The sequence below is a fragment of the Haemorhous mexicanus genome, chromosome 5 (genome assembly GCF_027477595.1).
Source record: "Haemorhous mexicanus isolate bHaeMex1 chromosome 5, bHaeMex1.pri, whole genome shotgun sequence".
Classification (NCBI taxonomy): domain Eukaryota; kingdom Metazoa; phylum Chordata; class Aves; order Passeriformes; family Fringillidae; genus Haemorhous; species Haemorhous mexicanus.
Window position 1 is genome coordinate 72,856,212 of NC_082345.1, and position 12,162 is coordinate 72,868,373.

Here is a 12,162-nt window from a genome sequence, read left to right on the forward strand (position 1 = left end):
TGCTAAGATGATGCCTGCTGATTTTGGCATAAATAGTGATTTGAGCAGACCTTACCCTAAGGAGTTGAGTCCCAGTCCTTTCTCCCCTGTATAGGAACAAATCAATTATTCTAAGGAGGCGGTGTTGTCTCTCGGTGCTGTTGTGTTGCTTTTTGAAAACGTTTTGTAAGTTAGTCCTTAAGTGGGATAATTGCTTTCAGCATTTGCAAGTTAAATGAAGAAAGCTCTAATTAGATTTTATAAAGTGGCTTAGCATGTTGAGAAGGCTTTTCATAAAGTATACTGTGTATTCACTTGGCATTGCACAATTGAATTTCGTGTAGCACTGACGAAACCTAAAAATCCTATTTGGCCCTGGGTGCTTAAAGGATTGAAAGCCTTTCTTAAGTGCTCCTGGCCATACAGCCTCTCTTCCTTTCCTCACCATCCCACCCTCACCAGGGCATTTATCTGTGCTGTAGAGACCAGAGGAGTTACATCAACACCAACCTGTTTAAAGAAGAGCCTTGGAGCTGGTCCTAAAGCTTGGTATTTTGTGGCACTTCCAAACAGGACCCTGCACATGCTGTTTAATCTGTTTTAGCTGTTATTGTGCTGTGCTGATTGTATGGTGGGGCTGGGTGGCACAGAGCCACTTTGTTCAGGTCAGTCCTGGCTCTGTGTGGGCACTTATTGAGTCCCACACAAACCCAACAGTGCCTGTGCTTAGTAGTTCTTGGTATTGTTTGGTGTCCTGTAGGTTAGAAATGTGATATGCTAATGCTTTCCTCTTGCCATCACAGCCTTGGCAGCAGCTGAGGCACTGGCCAAAGCAGCCTGACACACTTATTGCCATCTGAATAAAGACTTAGCCCAGTCACAAGCCCCTTTCACGTGTGGTTTCTGCAGTGTGTGTGCCAGGAGCTTTCTGATGAGAATTGGAAGGAGTCCCCAGAGGCAGTGTTTGTTCAGGTCGTTTGGGTGCTGTTGCTGGATGTGACTTTCAGAGTCTTATGGCAGATGGGCTCTGTTTGGGAAGTGACACCTCTGCTGCCTCAGTCAGTCAGGTCATGAAGCTTCATCTGCAAAAACGTGGATTCCACATGTAACAACTTAGAAGAAACCAGATCTAAAGTCAAGTACTTAATTATAAAATCACAGAATGGTTTGGGTTGGAATGGACCTTAAAGACCCTCTAGTTTAACCCCCCTGCCATGGGCAAGGACACCTTCCACTAGGCCAGGCTGCTGAGAGTCCCATCCAGTGGCCTTTAACACTTCCAGAGATGAGTTTTGCACAGGTTTGTTAAGAGTTCAGACAGTCACAGAAGTGACTTGGTGATAAGGCCTGAATTTGAAGAAGGGCATAGAGATTTCTAGTAAGATTCACTCAGCCTGGGATATTAATTAATGGATCATGACCAGCTTACATCCTGGCAGGAGGATAAAAAGTTGCTCTTTTGCCCTCTAGCCATGCTTGATCTCTTCAACCTGGGGTTACAGACTCATCTCTGTCATGGTCAGTTTTTCTCACCCATTGCTTTTAAAGGGTCAGATTCTTTGAACACTTGTGGAATCAACAAACCTTCCTGTTTGAATTTACTGGATTGCTGTGTCCATGACAAGCTGTGGCAGAGTGTTCCTCGTGTGAACAACAGGCTGCTGTTGTAACCATGTGGAGCACATGGCTTTGGATGAACACTCACAGCCACCCACGGGCACTTGATTCATCACGTGTGCCTTGAAGTGTTTTACTCTTTTGCAGTGTCTTTGTAAATGGAATTTGTGTCCCTCTTTGAAATTCGCTGCAAGGGCTGCCATGGTCAAGCTGAACTCAGAAGTGAACACAGATTTGGACCTTTTACCTTTTCTGCCTTAAATGTCAAGCCAGCATGTATCCCTGTTAACAGAGTTATTTACTCATTTTGGTAAACATGTAGGCTAAGGAGGAAACTTTGGCAGGTTTCTTGTGATCTTGTGAGTGGTGTGCAGGCAGAACTCATTTTCTTGGAGAACAGGTTTCAAATTGGATGAAGTTTCCTGTGTTACAAGAGATAGCTCATGCTATGGCAGGCTCTGCAGTTTGGTAAAGCTGAAGTTCTTGCATGAACTTGAGGTGGTGAAGATTCTGTGTCTGTGGAGATGAAATGTTAACCTTAAGAGCTCTTTAAGAAAGCAGATATTACTGTGTGAGATGTGGCTAGGATGTAATTAAAGAAAAAAAGGTATTTTTGCTAAATTCTTTTCTCATTTTTAAACAGTCTTAGGAAATCTGTATGCTGCATATTTAGTTGTAGCAACTGTGGTTTTGGTACCATTGCCTTGAAATGGGTATTGAGTTGTGAAGTGTCTCAGCCTTGTGTCTGTACTCAGACAAATTTTGGTTGATGGTTTAGCTTTTCATGGCAAGGCAGATCTGGAAGTTGCTAATTTGGAGATTTACTCCTGAAAGTGCCAAAGACATTATTTGAACAAGTTTGGGAGGATTTAATTTAGTCCACATAGAGGTGGGAGAGTGGGGCAATGATTCTTAAATTGTCCAATTCCATTAAAAAACTGCAGTGACTTGCCAGAGGGGAGGGTCAGAAAGCACAGGTTGGTCCTCACATCTCACCCACAAGGCAGCTGTGCCAAGGCAAATAGGTGCTCATGGGCAGGGGACTGGGGCCATATCCCTCAGGGTCCCAGCTCCATGCCTTGGGATGGACTTTGCCCTCTGGGGTGATTTATTTCTGAACCAGGGGCTGCCTTTGTGAGTGCACAGATTGGTGCTTCTCATGCAAAGGAGGAACTCCCCCATGTGTTTGGAACAGGGTCCTCTGCTAGATACTGTTCTTGTATTTTCTAGAAACAAAGATAATTGTGTTGTTGCCTTCTGTGTCATCTTCCTTTGTGACCAAAGGCAATCAGTGGGGTTTTTTGCTTCATTTCAGGATTTTATGCTAATATTTCACTGCTATCAGTACTTTTATTTTCAGAAAATAAAATTATCCTTATTACCATGAAGTAACTAATCCTCAAAGCTGTAATCATTGCCGACATAATGCTTCATATTTGCAAAATACGAACAATTCAGTTCACCTCTTCACATGATCTTTTGAGTTACTGTAAACAGTTTTCTGGAACCATTGCTTAATCAAGAAATTGAATTTTGTAACATGAATAGTAAAGGCTTTTGACAACAAAGATGTAATGCTTCCTTTCTTGTTTTATCCAATTTAGTGATGTGCATTCCATTAGTGTGCTTTAAATTTCAATAGAATTTAAGTGAAAGGGTACAATTAAGAAGGTTTTTTCATAAGACATTCTACATAAGGCAGTGCACAGAGCAACTGTTGTGCTGATTATTTGGTGTGATATGGCTACTCTTCTTTAACTGTAAGTCTCTAAAAATGATTTTAAAGATTTGCTATATCCTTGCCTACTTGCCTTATCTTTACTTTTCAATGGTTTTGAATAGATTTTTTTGTATAGAATCTCAGAGTGGTTTGGGTTGGAAGGGGCCTTAAAGATCATCCCATTCCAATGCCCTACCATGGGCAGGGACACCTTCCACTATCCCAGGTTGCTCCAAGCCCTGTCCATCCTGGTCTTGGCCACTTCAGGGATCCAGGGGCAGCCACAGCTTCTCTGGGCAGCTTTTACCAAGGCCTCACCACCCTCACAGGGAAGAATTTCTTCCCCATATCTAATTTAAACCTGCCCTCTGTCAGTGGGAAGCCATTCTTTGTGTCCTGGCACCCAACTGTGTCAAAATAAACTACAGAATTGATCTATGCTCATGATATGATGTATTTCATCTGATATTTTGCACATAAGGCTTTGCAAACCTTGATTTCTAATGTTTTGGTGTACCAGAACATCACTCTTATGCTTCAAGAAGAAGTGTATGAAGGCCCTTAAAAAGAGTTTTGGGAGGCAGAAAGGACTGCGTAATCATCATCATAATGTCATTAAATAAATTACTCCATGATTTAACTTGAGCACTCCTAGATGGATTAAGCCCATAATAAGTTGACATGGGGCACTCTGTGTGTTTCTCTTGAAGATCATAACTCAGGGAAGTTTTGCTTACCGTGGGAAACTTTGTTTTAGCTGGAGGCTGGGAGGGCCATATCTATTTGTGAAGGACAGGGAGTGCTTTTGTTACCTTCCCAGAGCCATTACAGGATATGATTGCTTGGGGGAGTGTCTGCTTATGATCTGTTAGAAAACAGCCTATTAATAAAACAGAGACTCTTGTAATAGAGCACTTCTTAATCTTCTTCCTGTGTAGTTATTTATAGGCTGTGACATCTTAATTTGCCTCTCATGTGCATCGACTTCTGTTATTTTAAAAGATCAAGTAGTTTTTACACGCCTCTGAGAATCACTTCTGGGAGAAACTGTCTGTTTTCTAAGGAATCTGACAAAAAAGGTTCAAATCATAAGTTTGTTGTGACAAATGCATTAAGGTTTTCGCTGGTGTCTTTCTAAAGGACAAGTTATGGGATGTGCTCTTGTAGTTAGTTATATATTAATCCTGTATTTGATTACAAGCAGATTTTCCTGAATTCCCCAAGGATTTCTAGCTGCTACTAATACTTATTTCCCCTTAGCAACCTACCTGGAGCAATATTAAATCCATCATTCTGTTCATTTTTGTGGTCTTTTGCTTTCTCAGAGCGGTCCCAGTGCCAGGTCCTGTCACAAGATGTGCATTGACATCCAGCGCCGGCAGATCTACACCCTGGGGCGGTACCTGGATTCCTCCGTGAGGAACAGCAAGTCCCTGAAAAGCGACTTCTACCGCTACGACATCGACACCAACACCTGGATGCTGCTGAGTGAGGACACTGCAGCAGATGGAGGCCCCAAGCTGGTGTTTGATCATCAGGTCAGCCACGCTCCTGTCACCACATTTCTCTTCAGAGAGAAAAGCAAGGCATATTTCTTCCCAGGAATGTTTCTGGGTTTTACATTCTCTGAAGCTCAGAGAAAGGAAAAACAATTCATATCATTTGCTGCTCCTGTGTTGTGCAAAAGTGGAATGCAACATGGAGATTGTTTACCCACAGTGATGGTGTTTTGGTTCCTTGGCCTCTCAGGGCCAGGTGTGTGTGTGTGGGGACTGTGGGCTGTGAGTCATGAGATCCTGTGCAGTGTGTGCAGAGCTGAGTGCTTGGCAGATTCAGTTTAGATGTAATGTAATATAGTGTAATATAATATAGACTAACATAGTATAATAAAGTAATTAATTAGCCTTCTGATAAAATGGAGTCCTCCTCATAATTTCTCCCTGCCACGGAGCTCATCCTGTTTCAATACACTCATCCTCCTGCTGCAAGTTCTCAGTGTTTAAAAGTCAGTTTTGATCGTAGTCTTTGTGATTTTGAGGTGCTGTAGCAGGTAACAGAGCAGGGCTGAAGAGGGTGTGATGTGCACTCAATTAAATCCTGATAGCAGTGGTGCTCAACACCACTGGCTGCTGGTGCTCTAATCAAACCGAGTCAGAAGAATCATAAAAACCTTTGCAAACAAATGCATTTTATTAAGACACGTTTTATTAAAGCCCAAAGCACAGTTCATCTGGTTTTAATCAGTCTCCTTGAGCTGGGTTTGCAGATATGCCTTGCCTGGAGGGCCTTGGGGAGCAACTTGTAAAGCTGTGTACGGTGCCTTTGGTAGAATACTCCAAGCAAGCTGCTGGACTGAGGCCAACACAGGAGCAGGATTCTTTCCAAATTGGTTACCTTTAAAAATTCTAGAATGTGCTTTATAGAGCTTAAAACACCTTAGAGGAATGGCTACTAATCTTTTAAAAAGTCACACCTGTCCACATGTTCAAATTGAAAACTTCATTACTTATGTTGTGTTCAGTGGCTTTTGTCTACTTGAAAAAGGTATTTTGTTCTCAATTGATTTTTTTTTTTTTTTATGAAGCATCGCCAAGAAACAGCACATCAGGACTCATTTTTAAAGCAGCCCAAGATCAGCTTTTATTGGTACTGGCTGTTTTGTAACCAAAGTTGTTGTTTGCCAGCACAATGTGCCTTTCTGCTGACACCGAAAATTAAAGATACGCCATGTCTGCAGAACAAAAGCCAATCAGTCTTTCTGTTCTATTAATAACCAGTGCCAGTCTCCCAGGTGTTGGGGAAGAGGCACAAGGAAATTGTCAGCTGGCAAGGCTACTCTGGGTACCTTGCTTGCCTCTTGAAATGATTCCTTTTTTCCCTGTTCTGTCTCTCAGGGAAGAAGGGCCTCACTGACTTCTGTCAGTCTGCAGCTCTCCCTCTTCTCTCCCTCAGCACCTACTGCAAAGCAGTTTTTATTTGCTGCACTAGAAATATTTTGTGTAGGCTTTGCTGAGTAGCATCTCTATCTTACTGTAATCTTGTCTGTTTGTTGGTTTGCTTTTTCTCCCCCCTCTGGTATTTTGTAACCCTCATCTTTGCACTTTGTCTGAAAACATCACCTGGAGTCAGGGAGTTTGGTTTGATTTGTGCTGCAGTGCTTCTCATGTGTGCCATAACCTCAGTTTAGGTTTGGAGATTGAACAGGTTTCTGCTGCACTCCCATGAGGAATCTTTGGCTGGGTTAAGCCCCCACTCTGTGTTCCAGTAATGGGGGTAACAGTAAATGTGTGCTGGGGATGGAATCTCAGTAACAAATCACATGCTGATTTTTGCATCAATTGATTGGTGGGCAGTGGATTAGCAGTGATTTTGAATTTCTGCATTGCACAACCATTGCCAAAGGTGATACTCTGTTAACTGTGGCTATAAGGACATATCTTGAAAAGATCCCCATGGATATTTTCTGTGAATCTATGGAAAAGAACTCTGTGAATCCTTGTGAAAGGCTCTCAAGTACTTTTCCCTGAAATCAGCAGGTTTTTTAGGTGATAAAAGGTACATTTAGTGTTTTCTTTTGCATATTAAATGGCATATAGAAATTAGACTTGTGTTTCAAATTTCTTTTATGAGATTAACACCTGACAACCATGAAGATGAGTGTCCTTTTCTGTATGTTGGAGGCTCAGATGTGCAGAGCACTGTCTTATCTTAGAAGGCATTGCTTGCAGAAGAGGGGTGTTTAGTACTAGATCTCGAAGTGTTCAGGTCTTACCTGCTTAAAACTTCTTCCCTGCTTCTTGCAGATGTGCATGGATTCTGAAAAACACATGATCTACACCTTTGGAGGCCGAATCCTGACCTGCAATGGCAGTGTGGATGACAGCAGAGCCAGTGAGCCCCAGTTCAGTGGCTTGTTTGCTTTTGACTGCCAGTGCCAGACGTGGAAACTTCTGAGGGAGGATTCCTGCAACGCCGGACCCGAGGATATCCAGTCCCGGATAGGACACTGCATGTTGTTCCATTCTGTAAGGATCCACACCCTGCTTTGATTTATGATGTCTGACTTTAAGGAGAACATCTGGCTTTGGTTTTTCTTGCAAATTTTTGAGCTCTTTAATCTCCTGAGTGATGTGTTGTCTCAGTTAATTCAATGTTTGCTGCTTTGGTAAGTGCAGGAGGTGCTAATTCAAGTTTCAGAGCTTTCATGACTCCAACTGAATCAAATTTCAAGTGAAAATTAAGGTGAATTTAAAAAAAGTTGATTTTAATATAATAATAGTAAATAGAAACAAAAGCTGTGGTTCATTTTGACCTAAAAATGTATTCTTTTTAAGATTTTAAGATAGAAGAGCAATTTAGAAGCTTCTGGTCTGGTAGATACTCTGTGTTGTTGGGTGTGCATTGAGTTGCACAGGCTTCAGAACTTTTGGTGCTGGAACATCCACCTGCTCTTTGTTGTCCTGAGCAGCTGCAAACAGCTGTAAACAGCTGGGATTTATGGACACTTCATCCAGAGCTTCATGGAGAAGCAGAAGGGTGGGGGAGAGGTGTTTATAACGTTTTATTCTATGTTGGGTATTAAAAGCCACCCACCTTACATTGCCTTTCCAGATGTATTCATCAACCACATGTCTATTTAAGAGAAGAGAAGTAAAGAGAATTAAAATTCATGTTATGACATGTAAATATTTACTGATACCATCAACTCAAACCCCACCAGTTTGAAGAAATTGCTGATTTCACTTCTCTTGCCCTTTCAAGTCAAAGATCAGAATTTTTATAGTGAACACTGGGCTTTCTGAGCTTTTAATTTTATTTTTGTTTTGAGTGTTCTTTAAAATCTGGTGGAAAACATATTGCCCCACAAAATTCTGCACAAGAACTTGAGGATCTTTCAAATAGGAGTCCGTGGTAAATGTAAGAATACTGGTTTCTGTAAGCACAGGTCATGGAAGTTTAAGTCCTTTTCTGTTTTTTCAACCATTTGAAAGAAAAATAATCTGCCTCTTACGGACTTTCCACTTGGCAGACTTGAAAGAAGCAATAAACCTGTTATTCTTGGCTTGCTCCTTGCCATTTGCCTGTACTGAATTTAGTAATGTGCTGGTACTTGGATGGTTTCTCCTACAGCCTATCTTTTGTTCCTGTTGTGTTTTTAACAGTGATTTTATGATGGACTTTAGAGATGGGGCCTGATAATTCTTTAATAATAAACTTGAAAGATGAGCTGCTGCTTTAATGTGCTGAAGTCAAAGCTAGATGAGGCAGGGCTGCACCAGTTACCTGAGCACAATGATGTTAAAGTTAGAAGAGACATTTCTGTTCCTCTTTGATTCATTAATGGCTGTCCCTGGATCCCTGGAAGTGTTCCAGGCCAGGTTGGATGGGACTCGGAGCAACCTGGGATAGTGGAAGGGGATTGGAACTGGATGGGTTTTAATGTCCCTTCCCACCCAAACCACTTATGATTCTGTGATAAATAGTGCTGTTAATGATCACAGTTGACCAACATGCTGTCTTGAACTTGTAAAGATTTCTTTTTTCCCCCGTTTTCCAGAAAAATCGCTGCTTATATGTGTTTGGTGGCCAGAGATCAAAGACTTACTTGAATGACTTCTTCAGTTATGATGTGGACAGTGACCACGTGGACATTATCTCAGATGGCACAAAGAAAGATTCAGGGATGGGTAAGAAGATAACTACATAATGATTTCATTCCCTTGGTACAAATGAGAAATATACTGTGAAAGATGAAATATTGTAAAAGGAGAAATATGGAGGTGAAAGGCCAGGTTCAGCCTGTGGGATCAGGTTGGCATCCTTAATTAACCCTCCATACCCAGGTAAGCTCCACACTATGCAGGTTAAACTGCCAGCTCTTCTGTTCTTTGTGTCATTTGACACTCTCCTCCTTGAGCACAATACAAATAATTGATGCATGAAACCACACTGCACCTCAAAAGAAAAAAAAAAAAAAAAAGCCCAGCAAAATAAGAACAAATACCTCTTCTGGAAATGCTAACAAAGACAAAAAAAAAAAAAAAAGCTGAAAAAAAAAAGTTTTTAAGCCTGCAAAGGAGAAAGGGAGAAAGTAAATTCTTATCTTTCTAGTTTTCACTATGTGTAAATTGCCATAAGATAAAGATAATCTGCAGAAAGGCAGGTAGGGTGCTCAGAGGCAGAGAATTGGAGTAGAGGGACAGAAGTTATTTTCGTCAGAAAGATGAGACCAAGCTGTTGTCCTGTTATATTTGTAATAAATATCAGAAAAGGGCCAAAAAAAAAGAAGAGGAGGGATCAGGGCTTCAGTTCTGTGTGATTCCTAGCACTGGAGCTACATATCCTATGTGTAGTTCTGTATGACAGAAGTCTTTAAAAACACCCAGAAGGCCTGTAACATAACCGTGAAGAACTGATTTCATGCCTTTTCTCCTCAAATGACAGAGAAAAATGTTCCTTTCTTCCCGAAAAGCCTTTCTGCATGTATAAGCACATCATTTTCCTGTTACAAATACCCTGATCTTCATCTTGCCAGTCAGAATTTGAAATTTGAGTTGCACTGTGTGCCGCTATGGGACAGAAATTATGAGTATTTCTCAGGTTTTGTATATTCAGTCCCAGCCTCCTCTTCTTCCAGTTACTAAAAACCCCAGGAAGGTAATTAATCTTGAATTTAGGCTGCCCTCTTTCTTTTGATCAGGCTTAATTTTTAGTAAGTAATTTTACTGAAATTCTGAAGTCAATTATTGGTGGTGATGAGTTATTGTTTGCCCATTAATTTAGTTATGCCAGTAAGGGAGAAAAGTACCCAAGCTCTAATTCTCTGGAGTCATTTATTTACTCAAGTGCTTCCAAGGAAGAGCCAGCTCATACTGTTGACAGTCTCTTGTTCAGGTGCTCGTTGCCTGATGCTGCTCTGTACACACCCACGCTCCCTTTGTTGTCCTTAGAGCTTTTAAAGAATAGATTTTTTTTTTTTTACTCCAGCAATTTTGTAGCATTCTGCCATTTTGATCTTTTCAAGCTTCATGTCTTCATAGTCAGAAGCTTGAAAATATGTGGCTTTAAGCTGACACCTTTGTCTACTTCAGGTTTAAAGATACTGAGTTTGTCAGGACACTGAGCTCTGCTTTTCATACATGAACATCAGCGTTCAGTAAATTAAATGAGAAATGAAGTAAATTTTTAGCCCTTCTCCCCATTCCCACAGGCCATGAAGGGATGAATAGAAGATTTTGTATTTTTTTTAATAAGAAAATGACTCACTGGAAATAATTCACAAGTAGATTTTTTTGGTTTACTGTTCTCCTGTGTGTGGAAAGTAAACAAAGAGATTTGAACGTTTCCATTGCTTTTGAAAGAAAACACTGAGATAATTTGCATTTTAACAGGAAGAGAACAAAATGCTTATTACATTCAGACAGCAAATGTTGACAGCACTATTTTCACCCCAAAAAAAGCAAGTCTTTATTGTGCTCTTGTTAGGTAGTGATACACCATTTTGATCTGTCTGAACAAAGTGATTGTCTGCCTGGTCGCTGTGAAGTTTTAAGCTGCTCAGTGTGATGAGTCAAGTTGAGGATGGCTGACCTAGATGTTCCTATAAAGTCCCATGATTACATTTTGTTCCTGGCTCGCATGTGGCATTCAGTTCTATTCTTAGTTGAGCTATTTTGATTTTTACCCTTTCTAAAAGAACTTAATTGGGTGTTTGTTTAAATATCTCGTGGAGTAGGGAATTTTTTTTAAAAAGTAGTGAAATGGATAATAAGGATTATCATAACACAGAGTTGTTGCAATGCTATAAAACCATGGTAATGATATGTTGGTTTTGCTGCTTTCATCTTCTGAGATATTTGTGCTGTTCAGTGTTTCTTTGCTTTTGTTTGTGCATCTGATGTTGATCCTTTGACCAGCTCCTTGGAAGGCTGATGTGTTTGGGAATGATGATAAGTATCACTTAAATTTTCTTAATTTGAGGTAAAATACATAATTCTAACAAATTTAGACATGCACCTGTGGGGATGTCTTGGATGTGAAGGAAGACAGCAGAGGTGCAAATTAGAGGTGTTTCAGTACCGTTGAATAGAGTTTGTGTTTGGAGGAAAGACAGAAATGTTTATGTTGATGGACACACTTTTAGAGCAGTTTTATATTTTAATTGCTTTAAAATGCACATAACATTCACATTCAAGCAACATAAACCACCTCCCCCAGCAAACAAAAATGGTGTATAACTGAAACATACAGGTGGTCTGGAGATGCCACCAGTCCCAGGTGTCCCTAAGGGCTGGACTGGGAGCTTTCCTGAGTCCCTTAGTCCCATGACTAATTATGGACAGTCATTTCAGCTCTGAGGGAGCTCATGGCAACATTTTTGGTTGCGCTTTCTGTGATAATCCCCCTCTGGCCCTGACTCAGGTGGTGTGTCAGAGCTCCTGCTCAGAGGGAGAATTCCTTCTGCAAGAGGATGTGCAGAGCATCTTATATTTGGCATCAAGTAACTTCCAAAGTCAAATGTGAGCAAACCTTAAAAGTTCTTGTGGCTCGTTGTAGTGGTGAAGTGGTTCTTAAGGACAGCCAACAGATTTTAAAGCTAAGCCTAGTTTTTAAGCTCTCTGGGAAGCTCCCAGGGCTCTTGTTGGGCAGGTGCTCATTTCACATACACAACTGTGCACCTGATGGATGGGGAATTTCATGGTTAAGTACCACGGACAGAGGCGACACAGCCCAGCCCAGGAAACAAGGCAAAGTCAGAAAAACATGAATCAAAATAGATAGTACAGCTGGCTCAGCATGCCTGGGATCCAGCTCAGACAGGCAGCCTCAGTGTGTGGTTTTCATCA

The 12,162-nt window shown here is 41.1% G+C and overlaps 1 protein-coding gene across 3 annotated transcripts in view; it reads left to right on the top strand.

Annotated features, from left to right (window-relative positions):
- The window catches only part of MKLN1 (muskelin 1), a 95,080-nt gene that overhangs the window by 60,964 nt on the left and 21,954 nt on the right, over positions 1-12,162 (top strand). For all 3 annotated transcript variants that reach the window (XM_059847570.1, XM_059847572.1, XM_059847571.1), the window contains 3 exons: positions 4,642-4,854; positions 7,120-7,341; positions 8,874-9,003. In XM_059847570.1, coding sequence (XP_059703553.1) covers positions 4,642-4,854; positions 7,120-7,341; positions 8,874-9,003 — 565 coding nt within the window. The remainder of the gene's footprint in view (positions 1-4,641; positions 4,855-7,119; positions 7,342-8,873; positions 9,004-12,162) is intronic.